At 41.4% G+C, this 21721-nt stretch overlaps 1 protein-coding gene across 1 annotated transcript; it reads left to right on the top strand.

Annotated features, from left to right (window-relative positions):
- Positions 1 to 5453: 5453 nt before the first annotated feature.
- LOC123773353 (uncharacterized) lies at positions 5454 to 17390 on the top strand. The gene is made up of 4 exons (XM_045767028.2): positions 5454 to 5519; positions 13994 to 14132; positions 15398 to 15496; positions 16899 to 17390. Exons 1-4 carry the CDS (start codon positions 5517 to 5519, stop codon positions 17174 to 17176), a joined length of 519 nt encoding a protein of 172 aa, XP_045622984.2. The 5' UTR covers positions 5454 to 5516; the 3' UTR covers positions 17177 to 17390.
- The last annotated feature ends 4331 nt before the right edge of the window (positions 17391 to 21721 follow it).

Raw genomic sequence — 21721 nt, 5'->3', positions numbered from 1 at the left:
AGATTTATAATTTGTACCAGAGAGACAACAACGACACGCTGTTGCACTGTGGGAGATTACACCCTTTTCAGTTTTAATCCCTCCCTTTCCACCTAAGAAATCAGCCCAAGCTTCGTCTTGAGGCAAAGCTCAACGCCTTAAGCCATATTGATGCTCTATCCACATATTATTCTCTCTCTCAAATCATATACACTGATGGTTCCCTACACCGTCCCACAGGTGCAGCTGGAAATGCAGTTGTCCTGACAATGGGCGATGGCTTATATTTTGAGTGGGGAGTCCATATAAACAACTGGGCCTCTACCCTTCAGACCGAACTATTTGCCTTGCTCTTGCACTGAAATGTGTACAAGTCTCCAAACTTGATACATTAATTGTAAGTGACTTTATCATCCTTAATTGCTCCCAATTCCTTAAGACATAACTGTGACATGCTCGTGTATGCCGCTAGACACAAATACAACAAAATTATTAAAGATGGTAACAGTCCATTTCATGTTGGCCTCCGAATGCATGATAGAGCTGATTGATGAGTTAGCTAAAGAATCTGCCTTTAAAGGAGAAAATTGAGTATAACCTTGGAATGCCAATAAGCAGTTTGAGAGCAATAGTACACCAAGAACTTTAACAAAACCTTGTAGATCCGAGGCAAAGTGAAATCGACACCAGTAATTCCATCAATCATCATACTATCATCCAAGAAGAACCACACATCTATGGATCAACGAATAATATCAACAGACTTCTAGATGTTACTACTGCTCGGCTTAGACTCGGTTACCAGTATATCTAGGAATTCCCATTATCTGCTGATGTAGACCTGACCAAATGTAAATTGTGTCAACAAAATTATTCGCACACCCTCCTTCACTATGTGATGGGGTGCGAAAAGATACTTGAATTCAGATACAATTCTATAACAAATGTTCAAGAAATGTGTAAATATTTCATTCAAAAAGAATGAAAAGCTCAACGCCTTACGTCATATTGATGCTCTGTCCACAGAGCATTCTCTCTCTCAAATCATATACACTGATGATTCCCTACACCGCACTACGGGTGCAGCTGGAAGTGCAGTTGTCCTGACAATGGGCGATGGCTTACATTTTGAGTGGGGAGTCCATGTAAACAACTGAGCCTCTACCCTTCAGACTGAACTATTTGCCTTGCTCCTTGCACTGAAATGTGTACAAGTCTCCAAATTTGATACATTAATTGTAAGTTTATTTATTTATTTATATACAAGAAGGTACATTGGGTTTGTGAGGATACATAGCATGGTATTTACAATCTTGTAAAGCCACTAGTACGCGCAGCGTTTCGGGCAGGTCATTAATCTAACAAATAATTTTAAGTAGGTAAATTCTAGCAGAAGTAATCAAATGATAGCAGATACATTGCTAGAAAAAACAATGAGATGAGAGAGATCAGTAGGTATATTAAACCACATTGACAGCTTGATTGGTAATTTAAACAAAGATTAATAGGCACCATACAGCAAATTGAGAGCACATATAAGAAATGATCACAATGGTAAAGTCGTTTAGATTAGGTACATAAAGATTGGGAGATTAGGTAGCACTAGATACAGTGCAATTTTAAAGCAACAAGGTAGGAAACTATGAAGGTGAAATTAGGTACTTTTTAGTTTTGTTTTTGAATGACGCAAAAGTTGGACAGCTTTTCAATTCATTAGGGAGTGAGTTCCATAGACTGGGTCCCTTTATTTGCATAGAGTGTTTACACAGATTAAGTATGACTCTGGGGATATCAAAGATATATTTATTTCTGGTGTGGTGATAATGGGTCCGATGTAGTTGACACAAGAGAATGTGTGGAGTGATTTATATTTAGCATGTTTAGGGATTTAAACAAGGGGGCTGAGTGTTGTCTGAAAGCAGAATTTGTTATTATTCTAATAGCAGATTTTTGCTGAGTGATGATGGACTTTAGGTGGTTTGCAGTGGTTGAACCCCATGCACAGATACCATAATTTAGATAGGGATAGATTAGTGCATAATATAGTGAGATGAGAGCAGAGTTATTTACATAATATCTGATTTTGGAGAGTATACCAACTGTTTTAGAGACTTTCTTAGTTATGTGTTGTATGTAGGTGCTGAGGTTGAGTCTCTTGTCTCGGAATAGGCCAAGAAACTTTCCATCATTTTTATTACTAATGTTAACATTGTCTATCTGAAGCTGAATTACATTTGTTGATTTGCTTCCAAATAGGATGTAGTAGGTCTTTTCTATGTAAAGTGTTAGTTTGTTGGTTGACATCCATAAGTGGACTTTTTAGTTCATTATTAACAACATTATTTAGTGTGTGTGGGTTGGGGTTTGAGTAGATGAGGGTAGTATCATCAGCAAAGAATATAGGTTTAAGAATGTTACAGACATTAGGCAGATCAGTGATGTATATAAGAAATAGGACAGGTCCCAAGATGCTGCCCTGTGACACTCCAACGGTTATTGGTAGAGTGGGAGAGGTTATATCATTGATGGCTACACATTGGTGTCTATCAGTAAGATAGGATTGGATATAGTCCAGGGCATGGCCTCGGCTTCCATAATGATGGAGTTTAAGTAAGAGGTAGTTGTGATTAACAGTATCAAAGGCCTTTCTCAGGTCAATGAAGAGTCCAATCGGAAACACACTTTTGTCAAGGGCTAAGTAAATTATATCAAGGAGACTAATAATTACATCGTTGGTACTCTTTTTGGGAGCGGAAGCCAAACTGACAGGGGCTGAGTATGTCGAATTTTACGAGGTAGGAGTAGAGCTGTTTGTAGATAATTTTTTCGAATATTTTTGATAGTATGGGTAGGTTTGATATTGGTCTATAATTCTTTATGTCTGCCAGATTGCCTACTTTATGAACTGGCGTTACCCATGTTTTTTTAAAGGATATCAGGGAAGCTATGACACTCTAGGGATTGGTTGAACAGCAGAGCTATGGGTGGCGCAAGGGCATGGGAGATGCTCTTGTATACCATGGATGGGATTTCAGTGATGTTCCCAGCTTTGGTTTTTAGTGAGTGTATGATGGACACAACATTTATCGGGCTGACTGGTGAAAGGAGAAGAGAGAGTTTGGATAGCTGCCTGAGAGATATGTTTTGATATGTGTCAGAGTATGTGGGATTTTTCTGGCAAGGTTAAGTGACTCCTTATCATCCTTAATTACTCTCAACTCTTTAAGACATAACTGCAACATGCTCGTGTCCGAAGCTAGACACAAATACAACAAAATTATTAAAGATGGTAACAGAGTCCGTTTCATGTGGTCTCCATCTCATGTTGGCCTCCGAATGCATGATAGAGCTGATGTGTTAGCCAAAGAATCTGCCTTTAATGGAGACGTTGAGTGTAACCTTGGATTGCCAATGAGCAGTCGTACACCAAGAACTTCAACAAAATCTTGTAGATCTGAGGCAAAGTGAAATCGACACCAGTAATTCAATCTATCATCATACTATCATGCAAGAGGAGCCACACATCTATGGGTCATCGAATGAAATCAGCAGACTTCTAGATGTTACTACTCGGCTTAAACTCGGTTACAAGTATCTCTGGGAATTCTCATTATCCGCTGATGTAGATCTGACCAAATGTAAACTGTGTCAACAAAATTATTCACACCCTCCTTCACTATGTGATGGGGTGTGAAAAGATACTTGAATTCAGATACAATTCTATAACAAATGTTCAAGAAATGTGTAAATATTTAATTCAAAAAGAATGAAAAGCTCAACGCCTTAAGTCATATTAATGCTCTGTCCACAGAGCATTCACTAGCTCTCCACATATGTCAGTTGCTTAATTTAGAAGCTGAACTTGTGGTCAATGTCGAATCCATTGATAATATGACGACTTATACTGAATTTTGTAACTAGCTCATTAAGACTGTAAATTGCTTAGGAAATGAATTGTGGAGATCAGTCCCTAAGCCCATTATGTGCCTCTGTAACCCTTTTCAATACCGTCCACAGGATGGGTATGGGGTGCATAATAAATAAACCGAACTTAAACAAATCTTCCAAGCCAAGGACTTGCCATACTGGAGACGGCACCAAAATACTCGTGTAAGAGAATGAAGATTAAATACAGGACAAAATTCCCATGGAGCGAGCGGGAAGTGCGTATAGCTGAAGAATAATCTTGGAGAGGAAGCTTTGGAGTCGTAGATAAAGACTTGTGGACTTGGGCTGAACAACACGACTTGCTGGGCGACGAGGCGTGGTCCTGTAGACATGTAGGGGGCGCTCTGGTGTGGAAATCTGTCACCATTCTTGGTAGCGACGGCTCTCTTCATTCAGTGTCTTCTCATCTTTTCTCTTTGCTTATCTGTGTCTTCTCTCTTCATCTTCATTCGTCTTTTGTGTCTTCTTATTGACTACGTATCATCATGCTGCGATTTGTCAGCATCCTCCTACCCAGCAGGAGGGTACCAATGCCCTCGCCAGCAGGAGGGTACCAACGCTCTCATCAACAGGAGGGTACCAATTCTCTCACCAACAGGAGGGGAACCAACGCCCTCGCCAGCAGGAGGGGTACCAACCCCCTCACAAGCAGGAGGGGAACCAACGCCCTCGCCAGCAGGAGGGGTACCAACCCCCTCACAAGCAGGTGGGGAACCAACGTCCTCGCTAGCAGGAGGGGAACCAACGCCCTCGTCAGTGGGAGGGGGGTACCAACGCCCTCACCAACAGGAGGGGAACAAACGCCCTCACCAACAGGAAGGAACCAACGCCCTCGCCAGCAGGAGGAATACCAACGCTCTCACCAGCAGGAGGGAGACCAACGCCCTCGCCAGCAGGAGGGGTACCAACGTCCCCACCAGCAGGAGGGTACCATCGCCCTCACCAGCAGGAAGGGAACCAACGCCCTCGCCAGCAGGAGGGTACCAACGCTTTCACCAGCAGGAGGGGTACCAACGCCCTCGCCAGTAGGAGGGTACCAACGTCCTCACCAGTAGGAGTGGTACCAACGCCCTCACCAGCAGGAGGGTACCAACGCCCTAACCAGCAGGAGGGTACCAACGCCCTAACCTGCAGGAGGGTACCAACAAACTCTCCAGCAGGAGGGTACCAACGACCTCGCCAGGAGGAGGGGTACCAACACCCCTCTCTCTATTCCACAGATATCTGAATAAGTAGAACACAATTTTGATGCAAACTTCCTTCGTTTTTTTGCTACATCTCGATTTTCATAAAAGGACAAAAAAACATTAATTCAAACTTTCCTTCTCGCTCTCCTTGACGTTTTGATAAAGTGCTGATCATTTTATAATGGCTACATCAACTTGCTAAATATTTGCCTCCTTTCGTGACTAATGCGTAAATTGTATAGCAAAATGTCAGTTGATTGAGGCTTCCTCCTCCCGAAACAGATAACGGACATAATTTATATTTAAATAATAAATAGATTATCCTGGTTTACGATCGATTGCTTCCAAGGCAGTATATATACCGAGGAAGCCTCGTTTTGTGCTCCAAGTGCAACACTCAGGATGGTGAGTCTCTGGTCTGGTGTTGAGCACAAGCGGATTTTACCTCTGATTATATTTCAGGACTAAATTTTCAGTGTATATACACCGAGAAGATGGGTACTTCTCTCAGTGTATATACACCGAGAAGATGGATACTTCTCTCAGTGTATATACACCGAGAAGATGGATACTTCTGTCAGTGTATATACTGTACTTATTTTATTTATATATATACAAGAAAGTACATCGGGTTTGTGAGGATACAAAGCATGGTGTTTACATTCTAGTAAAGCCACTAGTATGGGTACTAGTGAGAAGAAGAATACACCGAGAAGATGGGTACTTCTCTGTGTATATACACCGAGAAGATGGGTACTTCTCTGTGTATATACACCGAGAAGATGGGTACTTCTCTGTGTATATACACCGAGAAGATGGGGTACACATCTCAATGTATATACACCGAGAAAATGGGTACTTCACTCAGTGTATATACACCGAGATGGATACTTCTCTCACTGTATATATACTTATTTTATTTTTATTTATATATATACAAGAAAGTACATCGGATTTGTGAGGATACAAAGCATGGTGTTTACATCCTTGTAAAGTCACTAGTATAGGTACTAGTGAGAAGAAGAATACACCGAGAAGATGGGTACTTCTGTGTATATACACTGAGATGGGTACTTCTGTGTATATTAACCGAGAAGATAATTACTTCTGTGTATATACACCGAGAAGATGGGGTACACATCTCAGTGTATATACACCGAGAAGATGGGTATTTCTCAGTGTATATACACCGAGAAGATGGGTACTTCTCTGTGTATATACACCGAGAAGATGGGTACTTCTGTGTATATATACCAAGATGGGTACTTCTGTGTATATTAACCGAGAAGATGGGTACTTCTGTGTATATTAACCGAGAAGATGGGTACTTCTGTGTATATTAACCGAGAAGATGGGTACTTCTGTGTATATACACCGAGAAGATGGGGTTACACATCTCAGTGTATATACACCGAGAAGATGGGTACTTCTCAGTGTATATACACCGAGAAGATGGGGTACACGTCTCAGTGTATATACACCGAGAAGATGGCTACTTCTCTCAGTGTATATACTTATTTTATTTGTATTTATTTATTTTATTTATATATATATATATATATATATATATATATATATATATATATATATATATATATATATATATATATATTGTGACGGTAACGCGTTGGTGTTCGGCTGTTTAAGGCTAGGGGTATGGCCTCGTCACATAGTTATAAAAAAAAATAGAAAAAACTGGAACTTCGTCTGTGGTAAGGTAAGGAGAAGACACACAAAACACAAGTAAACTTTAACAATGAAATTTTAATTACGTTAAATAAATCAAAACATGAATAAAATGCACAAACAAATTCTTATAATAAAATCAATCAATCAAAATAATAAGAATAATTAAATGACACAATGAAAAGTTACGTTAAGGCAAAATAACAAGAAGTGCAATACAAAGTAAATGGGAGGTGTTGGAATATTGGCTTTAAGCCACCACTTCTCTCAGTACACGCTAGCGTCTAGCTGGGAGGAGTGGTGACAACGAGAGCACTGAACATTCTGAGGTCTGGGGTTGGGGCGACCCCAGACATCAAGTAGTATGGGGGGGCGAGTGCAGGTGCAGCCAGACCGGCGACCAATCAGCGGAGCCGGTAGCGATCAACATGTAGTTTGGTGGTTTGAGTCCGAACAGGTGGCTGGCTGCATACGTTTTGCTCACCCTGGCAAGCCTTGCTGGTGTTGTTGTCCTTGTTGGACATGTCTTCCATAGTCGTTTTATATAATTTCGACGACGTAATTATGGAGGGAAGAGCAGGCTCAATCTCTTGAAGGAGATTATCGTCACAATATATATATATATATATATATATATATATATATATATATAAATATATATATATATATATATATATATATATATATATATATATATATATATATACAAGTACATCGGATTTGTGAGGATACAAAGCATGGTGTTTACATTCTTGTAAAGCCACAAGTATGGGTACTAGTGAGAAGAAGAATACACCAAGAAGATGGGTACTTCTGTGTATATACACTGAGAAGATCGGTACTTCTCTGTGTATATACACCGAAAAGATAGGTACTTCTCTGTGTATATACACCGAAAAGATGGGTACTTCTCTGTGTATATACACCGAAAAGATGGGTACTTCTCTGTGTATATATACCGAGAAGATGGGTACTTCTCTGTGTATATACACCGAGAAGATGGATACGTCTCTGTGTATATACATCGAGATGGATACTTCTCTGTGTATATACACCGAGAAGATGGATACTTCTCTGTGTATATACACCGAGAAGATGGGGTACATCTGTGTATATGTCCCTTCGTTGCTGTTTAGATATTGATTTGGAGTTTAGCTACAAGCCTGTCGACCATATGTCAGTCATTTAAGCCTTCACAATACCTAACTGACCAACCAGTAAGAATGATTTGGATCTGGACCTAAGTTTAGGAGTAATGTGAACACTCTAGGGTAGTATTCACCTAGTTGTGCTTGCGGGGGTTGAACTCTGCTCTTGCGGCCCTCCTCTCAACTGTTATTAACTACTAAATTTTTTCACGCATACACAGACAGGAAGCAGCCCGTAATAGCTGTCTAACCCCCAGGTACCTATTTACTGCTAGATAACAGGGGCATCAAGGTGAAACTCTGCCCATTGTTTTTCGCCGGCGCCGGGAATCGAACTCGAGCCACAGGATTACGTGTCCAGCATGCTATCCATACAGCTACCGGCGCCCCTGGTGGTTCCTTCCTTTTGTGTCTCATTCACCCCCGTTCTCACCTGTGGACTCCTTACACAGCCCATCCTCCTAATGTTTCCCAACGTCAAGTAAATGGCCAATTTAAAGTGTCCTTTCATAGCCTACCAAAGGACCCAAAACAGAAAACGGGACAGCACCTCACTTTCGCGAGCAGTTTCCATTTGTTAGTGCAGTTTTTGCAACCCGTCCTCTTAAAATTATGTCGCTTTTCGTTCGTTTGCCTGTATGGCCAAAAATGGATGTAATTTGAAATTAAATTGGCTCGTGAAAGTGACGTATTGTCCCGTTTTCTGTTTTGGGTCCTCCGGCTTACTATGTTAGGTTAGGAGAGGAAACATTCAATAAACTTTTTTCATGACGTTTTGAAACCTTAGGAGAACTTCCTGCCCTCCTAACCTACCAGAGAACCCTTGACTTGCTGTTTTGGAGAAAAAAAAATAAAAAAATTAATTTGCTTTATTTTTCATTTTCAAATTACGTCAATTTCCGACCATACGGGCAAACGACCCAATTCAGACGTAATTTGTTGGAAAACAGGTTGCCCTACAAGAACTTTTTTACTTCGGTACAATTGCTATCATTCTCGACTCTTGTAACCATTCTCATCTCCGGACCCGTACTATTTATCCCACCTGTGGCTCCCTACTACCATTCTCATCTGTGGATCCTTACTCTGAAAGAACGGTTTCTCACAGCTAAACTTGCATTCACGACTGCTGAACAGCTCTGCACAGGAATAGTATTGAGCATTAGTTTCGCCTATATATTTAATTACAAGTACTGAAGTTCTCGCTCTACTTGTACCATCGTGTTGGGTGTCTGTGGATGGAGAATCGTGCCAGCAGTTCAGAATTCGTGTGTTTGTTGACGTGCGAAGCCTAGTTATACTAGGCATCGTATAGGATAACAAGGAGGAGGCTCTGCCCTCCTAGTTATGCGAAGAGGGCAGTTTGTACAACTAGCCTGTATGTTTATGGATGGAGGTACACACCCCCAAACTTAACCGTGAGTGTGGCAGGTACGCGCTTTGCTTCGCTGTCTAACTGCAAGCCAACGGTCGCTGTAGGCCTGTTTCCCTGTCTCTCACCCGGCCCCACTCGAGGAGCGTTCAGAGCTCAGCCATTCAGGAGAATTGCTAACTCAGTTGACATTTCTGAACTCTTGACTTCAGCCTACTTATGTATAGTTGACACTGCATTCGATTGGTCGCTGGTCTGTAAGCTTTGACTTAAAGGAGGAGGGTAAGAGCCAGCTCTACTGAAAGGCACTTCTCAAGACGCTATGAAAAGGATAAGATGGGTGCTCTAGTGAGCTCACCCTCGAAAGCTACAAGTCACGACTCCAGATGAGGATGACTCTATACATCGACGACGAAGAGCGTTGTATGATTGTGGGTCCTGTAAGAGTGAGTACTTGTAATTAAATTGTGATCACATCGACTCGCATTTTGTGATGCTTAATTGCAACACAGTGATCCTGGTGAAGGGGTCTCGACTCTAGCTGATAAGCCTATTAGAGCGAGATGCCACACATAGTGCTGGTCTCGACCGCGGGCGTGTTTGTGATTATTTCCAACACATGTCAGTCTATGTTTTTGTGCAGGCAATTTAATGACCCGAGCTTAAAATTTGAGCTCCAAATTGTTCCTGTTGTATACGGCAGTGGTGTTAGGCAGCCGTTATTGTTGAGGTGGTCATTATACCAGTGTTAAGGTTAGGTTGCATAATAATAATAATAATAATAATAATTTTGATTTACAAGAAGGTACACTGAGTTGTGAGATTACATAAGATTAGTATTTTTGCATTCTTGCAGAGCCACTAACACGCATAGCGTTTCGTTACGTCACCTGAGTAACTCTTGAATAATTTACCTGACTCATTTCCATGAGTAAATATATTTTCGTTTTATGCTCAATAAATTAATTTATTAAAAAATAGATGTTAAGCACATGGTGTTTCTGGAAATCCTTTCTCCCTCAGTAAACATTACTTTACGGACTTGGTCTCATAAGAGGTCACCTCAAATTATCTAGCACGGAATCTTATAAATTCGATGAACCGACCTCTGTTTTGCCTGCATCTCCAGGTGGGACTCGCACACGACCTATACCTAGCACGATCGCCTCAAGCTCTTGTGCCGTTGCTCTAGGCATTTTACGTTTTTAATACTTACTGTGAGCGGCTCGCACGGCAGTCCTTGCCTAGCTGCACACAGTAGTGGTTCAACCTTAAAGTAAACTTGGACCTCTACTATCTTTCTCACTACTGTTTACTTCTCACGACCCTTACTACTATCCCTTCTAACCCCTATTGTTTCAGCGCCTCAGTGTGGCGATCCAGAGGGAAAACGCCCGCTGTATCCTTGGTTCCTGTCCGGAAGCGGAGGAGCTTCAAGAGATCCATAACCTTTAAGCAGCTACTGTATTAATCAGTGTACATCTTGTAACCTTTAAATATCTAATAAAGCACAACAAAACACAAAAGGAAGGGATTGGTAGGGGAAATCACACACAAACTATAATGGAGGGGAGCAAAACATTCCATCTAATGCGTTGTGTGATTTCCTCCGAGGCAAAGTCCCCATCTTCCAGCCAGAGGGGGTACTCCCTATTTAATGCATATATATATATATATATATATATATATATATATATATATATATATATATATATATATATATATATATATATATATATATATATATATATATATATATATATAATAGAGCAAATAAAGGTTGTTTTGCCTGACATTCATACAACCAACCCTGAGGACAGCACACTCCTAGGTGCTCCTCTTGGAAGGAATGCCATCGACGGGGTCCTTGGTAAGACGATCACTGACCTGAAGAGGATGAACGAGAGGATTGAAGACATCGATGCTCATGATGCACTTTACCTCATCACCAGATGCTTGTCCCTCCCCAGGCTGACCTACTTTCTAAGATGTTCGCCATCTTTCAACAATATTAAATTAGAAGAGTACGACAGCTTGCTGAAATCAACACTAGAAAAAGCCCTCAATCTTTCCCTCAGCGACTTACAGTGGAAACAGGCCTCCCTTCCTGTCAGACTCGGGGGCCTTGGCGTGCGCACAGCAACACAAATTGCTGTACCAGCGTTCCTGTCCTCTTCAGTGGGGTCTGACAACTTGGTGAAGGAAATCCTACCTGAGCACCTAGTTCAACAGGCTGGGGTACATGATCCCAGCTTCACAGACTGCACAACCAAATGGGTCTCTCTCACAGGACCAGCACCCCAACCACCGCCTTCTGAAGCCCATAAGCAATCCAGCTGGGATCGCCCCATTGCCGACCAAGAAGCTGCGACTTTGCTAGAAGCTGCGACAACACCACATGACACTGCCCGACTTAGAGCTGTAGCAGCTCCCCATGCAGGTGATTTCCTATTAGCAACCCCAATGTCAGCAACCGGCACCCGTCTCACACCGCAGGCCCTCCGAATTGCCGTGGCTCTCCGCCTCGCTGCCCCAATCCACACCGAATACAGGTGTATTTGCGGCGAGGCAGAGGCCGACAGATACGGACGGCATGGCCTTCTCTGCCAAAGGACAGGAGGATGGCATGCAAGACACGGCGAGGTCAATGACATTATTAAGAGAATCCTTACCACAGCCGGTTGTCCAGCAGAGAGAGAGCCCCGTTACCTAATGTCCCGCAACTCTGATGAGCCTGTCGGTCGCCCAGACGGAATCACGGTGAACCCCTGGAAGAATGGTAGACAGTTGGTGTGGGACTACACATGCGTTTCAACTTTAGCCAATACCTATGTTGACTTCAGTGCTACACAAGCAGGAGGAGCTGCCAATCACCGGGAAGCTGCCAAGTCACGTAAATACAGAGACCTTGAGCACCACTACAATTTTGTCCCCATTGCCTCAGAGACACTTGGTGCCTGGGGTAAAAGTGCTGCTAGCTTTTTGAAGGAGTTGGGGTCTAAGCTAATCGAAACAACTAGAGACCCTAGAGCTGCCAGTTTTCTTTTTCAGCGCCTTAGTGTGGCAATCCAGAGAGGAAATGCTCACTGCATCCATGGTTCCTGCCCGCCTTCTGAGGAGCTGGAAGAGCTGTACAACTTGTGACAAGCAGCCTTGCACCCTGCATGTAATCAATATTGTAACTTTTTTTGTGTAATGACATTTTCAAATAAAGTTAGATAAATATACACACATACCAAAAGAATAGGGGTGGTAGGAGAAGAAAATATCAAAGTGTTCAGTGAGGATCCACAAGGTCTTCTCTGAGTACTCTTTATTTTCTTCTCCGAGGGTATGGGTCCCTACACTTGCACCAGAGGTGGTACCCCTTCTAGGTATATATATATATATATATATATATATATATATATATATATATATATATATATATATATTTGGTAGCAGTCTTTCCTGTTGACATATATTATTAAATATGACCGAAAAAGTAAGATTAATAATTCTAACACGAATTTTCTCGATCTTTCGTACGTTTCTTTTCACTGTTGGTGGTAATTCAAAAATCAATTCTCCAAAATTCATTTTTATTTCTAGTCTGACGCGACACTTGAGCGCGTTTCGTAAAACTTATTACATTTTCAAAGACGTTAGTTTACACATACACAACTGAATAGAACTTACACATCTTCGATTTGTTTATATCTACATTTGAGTGAGGTGGATGGGGTGAGGTGGTATTAATAGGGTATTCAATTCCTAAACACAAGACAGAACACGAAACAATGGGTATTGAATGGAAGTGATTGTAGAAAGCCTATTGGTCCATATTTCTTTATGCTTCTATATTGGAGCGGAGTCTTGTGGTGGGTAGAATATAGTTGTGCATTAATTGGCTGTTGATTGCTGGTGTTGACTTCTTGATGTGTAGTGCCTCGCAGATGTCAAGCCGCCTGCTATCGCTGTATCTATCGATGATTTCTGTGTTGTTTACTAGGATTTCTCTGGCGATGGTTTGGTTGTGGAAAGAGATTATATGTTCCTTAATGGAGCCCTGTTGCTTATGCATCGTTAAACGCCTAGAAAGAGATGTTGTTGTCTTGCCTATATACTGGGTTTTTTGGAGCTTACAGTCCCCAAGAGGGCATTTGAAGGCATAGACGACGTTGGTCTCTTTTAAAGCGTTCTGCTTTGTGTCTGGAGAGTTTCTCATGAGTAGGCTGGCCGTTTTTCTGGTTTTATAGTAAATCGTCAGTTGTATCCTCTGATTTTTGTCTGTGGGGATAACGTTTCTATTAACAATATCTTTCAGGACCCTTTCCTCCGTTTTATGAGCTGTGGAAAAGAAGTTCCTGTAAAATAGTCTAATAGGGGGTATAGGTGTTGTGTTAGTTGTCTCTTCAGAGGTTGCATGGCGTTTCACTTTCCTTCTTATGATGTCTTCGACGAAACCATTGGAGAAGCCGTTGTTGACTAGGACCTGCCTTACCCTACAGAGTTCTTCGTCGACTTGCTATATATATATATATATATATATATATATATATATATATATATATATATATATATATATATATATATATATATATATATATATATATTTATATATATAAAATAAGCAGTTTAAGACTGCCTGAAGGACAGCAGTCCCTGGTCATGATGAGAGTCTTGTCTTGCAGAAGGCAGCAGTGGTCATCCTCGTCCTCATGGCGGCCGTCGTGGCGGCGACATCACCTTCTGAAGGAGATAATCCAATACTCTTGGCGGCATCAGATCCCGGAGAGAGTTCATTACCATCAGCCACATCTCTTCCAGAAGGTAATCCATTAATATTGTTTGAGATAGGTTCAAAATTGATTTCTTTTAAAACATTTTAAAATTATCCATGATTAATAATAATTAATGGTGCGCAACCACTTGGGCTGGACGGTAGAGCGACAGTATCGCTTCGTGCAGGTCGGCGTTCAATTCCTGACTGTCCAAGTGGTTGGGCACCATTCCTTCTTCACCCTCGTCCCATGCCAAATCCTTATCCTGACCCCTTCCCAGTGCTATATAGACATAATGGCTTGGCGCATTTCCTTGATAATTTCTTTCCTTTTCTTAATAATAATTCATTTTATATACAGCCAAAACAATGTTTACACGTGTATTGTAGATAGGTGATTTGGTATATTGAGGTCTCCTATAGTTTAGGTTCCCTAACTGAAGGATAGTAACATACAGAATGGTAAACTATAAGTATATAGTTTGGTAAAATATGTACATAACCGTAAAAATGTTGATCCCTAATACTCTAATGATCCCTCAGATATTGCAATCTACACCGCCAGGGCATCAACCACTGGCAACCCCAGTTTCATACCCACTCGGGCCATCGATAGAATTATATGTGTAGGAAGGTAGTGAGACCCACATGCACCCTACACCCGGCTACCCTTGTGGTTCATAGGCACAAATCAGTTTCCTGAATATGCTGTGATCGCGTTCAGCATCACACAAGTGTTTAGCTTGAATAATCCAAAAGTGTCAGTTTATATAAACCATGAGTTGAAGCTTCTTTGTCCATGATGGGTCTGTCGCAGCTGGATTGTTTCTTGGCTTTTGATAGGGTTAGTCCTAGTGCTGGGGCTGCCAGGGTATCCCACCTTGCGATGCATTCTGCCCACTATGGGTCATGTAACCACGCTGGCATTCAAATTGTCTAGTAGTTTTTCCTTCGCCAGGTCGTCAGAGGCCGAGAAGGAAGACGGGAAGACTAGAACAACATTATATTCAGGCGATGAGTCACAATAACGTGGCTGAAGTATGATGACCAGACCACACACTAGAAATTGAAGAGACGACGACGTTTCGGTCCGTCCTGGACCATTCTCAAGTCGATTGTGTGTTGCGACCATTCTCAAGTCGACACAATCGACTTGAGAATGGTCCAGGACGGACCGAAACGTCGTCGTCTCTTCAATTTCTAGTGTGTGGTCTGGTCATCACAACATTATATTGTTTCTCATTTCGAGTGAGTGAATCTCCGGCAAGATTTAATAGTTAATATATTGAGTTATAAAAACATCAATTATTTTCAGATGGAAAAGAGGGCAAGTTCTTCATCAAGTCTTACTCAACCACCACCTGGACCTTCTTGTCTTCGTTCACCTCAACTGTTCCATACACCTGTTACACCAGTAAGTCATCAGTTGTCTTCACTCATGTTGACTATCCCAAAGTCCGTTACGAGAAGTATATACATACATCTTGTATAGTTTACCTCATTTACTGGTCATTATATGGTGAGTTTACTCTCGTCATGGATTATGATCAGGATTCGAGTAAACTTATTGATTCGTCATTAAAATTATTATTGTTGCCTTAATATCCATCTCGCGGCTAATAAGCCTTTTGCAATTCTTCCTTGCAAATATTTAGGAGAGATATATGCACTGACAGTTATGCTCTTCTTTTCATTGTTGAATTATCAACATAAATGCTTTGTTATGTAGCTATTATGTATACTTGCAATATATATACCCAAAATTCATCATTATAAAAGGCCTTTTCGATTGGCAATTGTTCTGGTGTCCAGGGTACAGGGGAAATACTGCACTAGTATAGGAGCTAAACTGATCATGTGCTTGTTGAGAGAAATATGTATGTGATACGAGAGCAGTCAGAGGAATGTGTGGAGGTCTGTCTGACTCATGTTAGTACTGTGTAAGGTTACATGACACCCTGATCGTGCCTAGAAGGGTCAAGGAGGTCAAATAATACATCTGTTGAAGTTGACTGACTGAGATCTGGTAAATGACAACAAAAGTTGATAAGTATCTTGGAGAGATTATGAAGTTGATAAACTGTTTGAACAATGGAAGGAACGTCTTGCTGGGATGAGGACGTGACAGTTGATTAAAAAATGTGGATTTTATAGATACAGAGAGAACGAGCAAGAGATTCAACGAAATGAGAATATTAGGAGAATACAAACAAATTATGTGAAAAGATCAAACATAAAAAAAAGGAACGAATGAGGAGATAAAGTGAAAAAAATGCTTCTGAAGAAAAGAACATCGTGGAGAGAATGAAGTGTAACGGGGAGACTGGTTTACGAGTAAATAGAAATACTAATGACATGATCACCACATACAAAATTCTCACGGAAATTGATAGGGTAGATAAGGACAGTTTATGTAACACGGGTGGTACACGCCCAATAGGACACAGGTGTTAACTGAGTACCCAAATGAGCCACAGTGACATTAGAAAGAACTTTTTCAATATCAGACTAGTTAATAAATAAAATGAATATAGGAAATAATGTGGCGGAGGATGACTCCATACACGGTTTCAAATGTAGACATGATGAAGCTCAGTAATCTCAGAAACATGTACATCAGTTGATTGACAGTTGAAAGGCGGGACCAAAGAGTTGAAGCTCAACCCCCGCAAGCACAACTAAGTGAGTATACACACACACACACACTCAACGCCTATGTGTATACTCATCCAAATAGGTGAGTAATAGTAAATACACACACACAGTTATATAATGTGAACTGCTACTGTGCTAATTTCCACTTATGTGTCTCACAGCTGCTGCCGCTGTCAGGGCATGCGGTGGTCGCAAAGTTCGGCGCTTGAGGTTGCGTTCTATGGACCAAAGCAACGACGAGGTGGAACTTCTCAGTAGCATTAAGGAGGACACCTTGGCGGACACTGTGGGCGAGTCTGAGCGACAGAAGTTCTTCTTCACTCTGTGGAGGACAGGCAGCACCACCGTCACCGTCACCACCTACTCCACCAACCGTTCCGTCACCGTCTCTATCTCCGCCATGTGTACCTATCCTGGAATTACTCTAAACTTATGTTAGAACGTTGATGTTGCTGAGGACTGCCGTCCTTCTCTTTAGGCTCTCTTAAACTCTCTGTCTATTAATATTTTCTTCTTTCCATGACCATGCTATGAAGGTCAGATTATGACTAATGCATCATAAGTGAACAACTCTCTTAAATACTGAAGATTTTCTTGTAAATATTGTATGTACATAACTGACCCCTTTTAAATACATAAAATTGCAGTATGAATTTTTCGTTTTGTTAACAGACGAGTTATAGGGCTATACGACGAAACTGACATAAGTTTATTGGTTGAGAATTGGGCTTAACGCCTATCAACCTATGGAAAGTCATTATGGCAACACCATCAGCTTACCAACCACCAAAAATACTTTAGTCCTGCACAAAGGTGTGAGGGCATTGTCTGTCGTCTGAATCTCTGGCGCCGGAATTTCCTGTCGTGCTAAACTGTACTTTGGTTTTTAATTTATATATACCAAAAAACAAAAAAAATGCTGTTGCTCATCTACTTTGAAACTGTCACTTCTTTCTCTAAAAACTCTCTCTCCTCTACTCATAGACTCAAACTACTACGTACTTACAAACCTTCCTATCAGGCAAGAGACAGCGAGCTCCTATGCCTTAGGTAATACGACAAAAAGGTACGACGATACGACGAGGTACGACAAAAAGACTTCTATCACCGTCTAAACCTCTAAAGATGTCTGGTGCTTTCACTTATGGTGAGGTGAATCATACAATTTCATGCTCACTCATAGTGCCACAATTATCTGAGGTACCAACACCTTCACCAGCAAGGAGGTATTAACACCTTCACCAGCAGGGAGGTACCAACACCCTCACCAGCAGGGAGGTACCACCAGCTTCACTAGCAGGGAGGTACCAACACCCTCACCAGCAGGGAGGTACCAACACCTTCACCAGCAGGGAGGTACCAACACCCTCACCAGCAGGGAGGTACCAACACCCTCACCAGCAGGGAGGTACCACCAGCTTCACTAGCAGGGAGGTACCATCACCCTCACCAGCAGGGAGGTACCAACACCCTCACCAGCAGGGAGGTACCAACACCTTCACCAGCAGGGAGGTACCAACACCTTCACCAGTAGGGAGGTACCAACACCTTCACCAGCAGGGAGGTACTAACACCTTCACCAGCAGGGAGGTACCAACACCTTCACCAGCAGGGAGGTACCAACACCTTCACCAGCAGGGAGGTACCAACACCTTCACCAGCATTGAGGTACCAACACCTTCACCAGCAGGGAGGTATCAACACCTTCACCAGCAAGGAGGTACCAACACCTTCACCAGCAGGGAGGGAGGTACCAACACCTTCACCAGCAGGGAGGGAGGTACCAACACCTTCACCAGCATTGAGGTACCAACACCTTCACTAGCAAGGAAGTACCAACACCTTCACCAGCATTGAGGTACCAACACCTTCACTAGCAAGGAAGTACCAACACCTTCACCAGCAGGGAGGCACCCAGACCTTTACTAACCTTCAGTGGGTTGCACAATATCAATGTCTCTGAGTGTTGATAGATTCTAAAATGACATTCATCAAGCAAATTCAATATCTGAAGGAGAAAGCAAAATCACGACTAAATATAATGAGAGCAATCAAAGGACCCCTTCTAGGAGCGCGACACAAAGTGTTAAGAATGTTTTACACACACACCGTTCGTTCCCTAGTTGATTATGCAGCACCTGCCTTACTCACTCTTTCTCCTGGTCAGTGGGCAAACGTTCAGGTTATTCAAAACGATGCAATGCGAGTCATAACAGGACCTCCCAGATGGACTAAAATACTGAACCTAAGACTAGAAACCAAGCTAACGTCGATTGAAATATGGGCAAACGTTGAGGTTATTCAAAACGATGCAATGCGAGTCATAACAGGAGCTCCCAGATGGACTAAAATACTGAACCTAAGATTAGAAACCAAGCTAACGTCGATTGAAATAAGGGTAAAAGGGACTGCCGCGTGCATGCTGACCAAGATATTGACTAGACCTAGAATCAGTTCTCTTAAAGATATAATCACTGGAGCACTAACTCTGAACAGAAGAGCCTCCAATAGCAACACGGTGGACCCATTGTGCGATAAACACCATCAATACATTCCATATAACAAACACAATCACTGAAAGGGGTGTTGACGAAATACATGAAAACTTTGTTATGCAAGCCCCTTGGGAATCTCCGCCAGCAGACTTTAAGATTATAGTTCTTGAAGGAAAAAAGAACCAGACAAATCCTCATCTGCTACGTAATATTGCACAGATGCATATAGAAGCAAACTTTAGCATCTGGCAGCTTCACTTACTTCACAGATGGATCAGGAGACCAGCAGGAACAAGAAACTGGAGCTGCAGTTAAATCAGGAAACTCTGTAAATAGTTGGAGACTCTCAAATGGGTGTTCGACGTTACAAACAGAGATGCTAGCCATTCAAAAGGCTTTGGAACATGCTCTTGCTAAACACATGACAACATGTTATCATACATACAGATTCGAGAACTGTCATTGAAACCTTGTAACAAGAACACATATGTGATAACATCCATCTGATCACAAATGTCATATCATTGATGCAAAAACTCAAATGACAAGGCCGGCGGATACTTATCAACTGGGTGCCATGTCATGTGGGAATAATAAGAAATGACATTGCAGACGAAACTGCAAAACTTGCAACTAAGAGAAGAAATGTAGACATTTACATACCACAGAGTCTATCACAGATTAAGAAAGTAATTAGAAACAGAGAAATGCAAAAGATGTACATTGACCACAACACAGCAGTTGCAACATCAGGATCTGCGAGTTGGTACAAGAATTCAACCAACTACGAACCAATTAGTTTAATGAAAGGGAGCAGTGGAACACCACAGGTACACTTACATTGCATCAGGCTTGGATACCCATGTGCATGGGAAATAGGCTTACAGGTGTTGGAAATTTTTACCCACCATATCTAATAATCATCTAAGAAATGTATAATTTCTATATCATAACAAAATCATATCTAAATCGTATCAAAATCATATTAGAATCATTAAAGATTCATTATATAGCTTGATCCTAGATGACAATGTCGCTATGAACACGTACGCAACAGGGCCCTTTTAATGCCTACGTGACTTTGTGCATGATCTCTCAAGGATCCAGAAGCTTCTAGAAGGATTTCTTAATTAAAAAACTATTGGAACATTTATTCAACATCCGGTAGAGATTAAAAATCGAATCCTTAATAAGAATCAGTGGTGCTAACGAGTACTACTTATAATCTTTATATCTAATTATATTGTAATCACATCTTATCTCAACCATAAGTCTAGACTGTAAAAATAATCAATCAATATTCATTGAAAGCTACCTCTCAAGGGAGAGGGAGGGGCATCTCGGGAGCAAGAAGCGCCCACGACGATACCTCGCGGCACTTCGTGTTTGTTTACAACTGAGTGAACAAGTGACGGATCCTTAGCAAACATTACCAGCTCAAGGACACCTTATCTAATATCTTTATCACCAGTGAACACTCTCTAGAACTGGGGGAGTACCTGGACAATATTTAAAAGGAAAATTCCTAGAACATTTATATCTATAAGTGTAGAGCGGAGCACTCAGTGACTTGGCTCCACCTTCACCATCAACATATCATTCTTCTGCAACACGATCGTCGACGCCCCTAAATCAACACAACAACAACATTCTTCTGCAATGCAGTTAAAGAAAAATCCAAGTAGCAATGCTACTAGTACATCAAACAGCAACGCTGTAGCAAAATATAGTGCCTAAACTCGACAAGAGAGTTAATCAGTCTGGCAAACTTGTCAGACAGTCACCCGGCTTCAGATAAGTATATTGAAGGTTATTACAGTAGCGTATTAATTGGCCAATTGTATGCTTGTATAACTTTAATATTCTATAAATCTGTCTGTCGGTAATAAAGCGAGGCAACGCCTCATTTTTCAGTACGTTTATTAAAATTGTAGTGTAGCTGTGAATCTTATCCAGCACTAGACTCGTGAGTGTCCATTGTGTCAGAAAAGAATTCAGCCGCAATAAGTAAGAACCTCATAAGTGTCCATAGTGTTGGAAAAGATTCAGTCAAGCTAACTGTATCATAAATTGAATAAATACATTGCATATATACTTGAATATATAATTTTTTTTTTTTTTTTTTGAGATATATACAAGAGTTGTTACATTCTTGTACAGCCACTAGTACGCGTAGCGTTTCGGGCAAGTCCTTAATCCTATGGTCCCTGGAATACGATCCCCTGCCGCGAAGAATCGTTTTTTCATCCAAGTACACCTTTTACTGTTGCGTTAAACAGAGGCTACAGTTAAGGAATTGCGCCCAGTAAATCCTCCCCGGCCAGGATACGAACCCATGACATAGCGCTCGCGGAACGCCAGGCGAGTGTCTTACCACTACACCACGGAGACTCTTAATTAAGTTATCAATTGCTTGCTTAGTTATTTTTAAGTTATCATTTAAGTTCATTTAATTGAATATAATTTCTAGTACTTAGTTAACAGTATTT

Source organism: Procambarus clarkii, chromosome 10 (assembly GCF_040958095.1).
Source record: "Procambarus clarkii isolate CNS0578487 chromosome 10, FALCON_Pclarkii_2.0, whole genome shotgun sequence".
Taxonomy (NCBI): Eukaryota; Metazoa; Arthropoda; class Malacostraca; order Decapoda; family Cambaridae; genus Procambarus; species Procambarus clarkii.
Note: the sequence above shows the minus strand (reverse complement) of the source record. Positions and strands in the feature narration are given on the sequence as shown.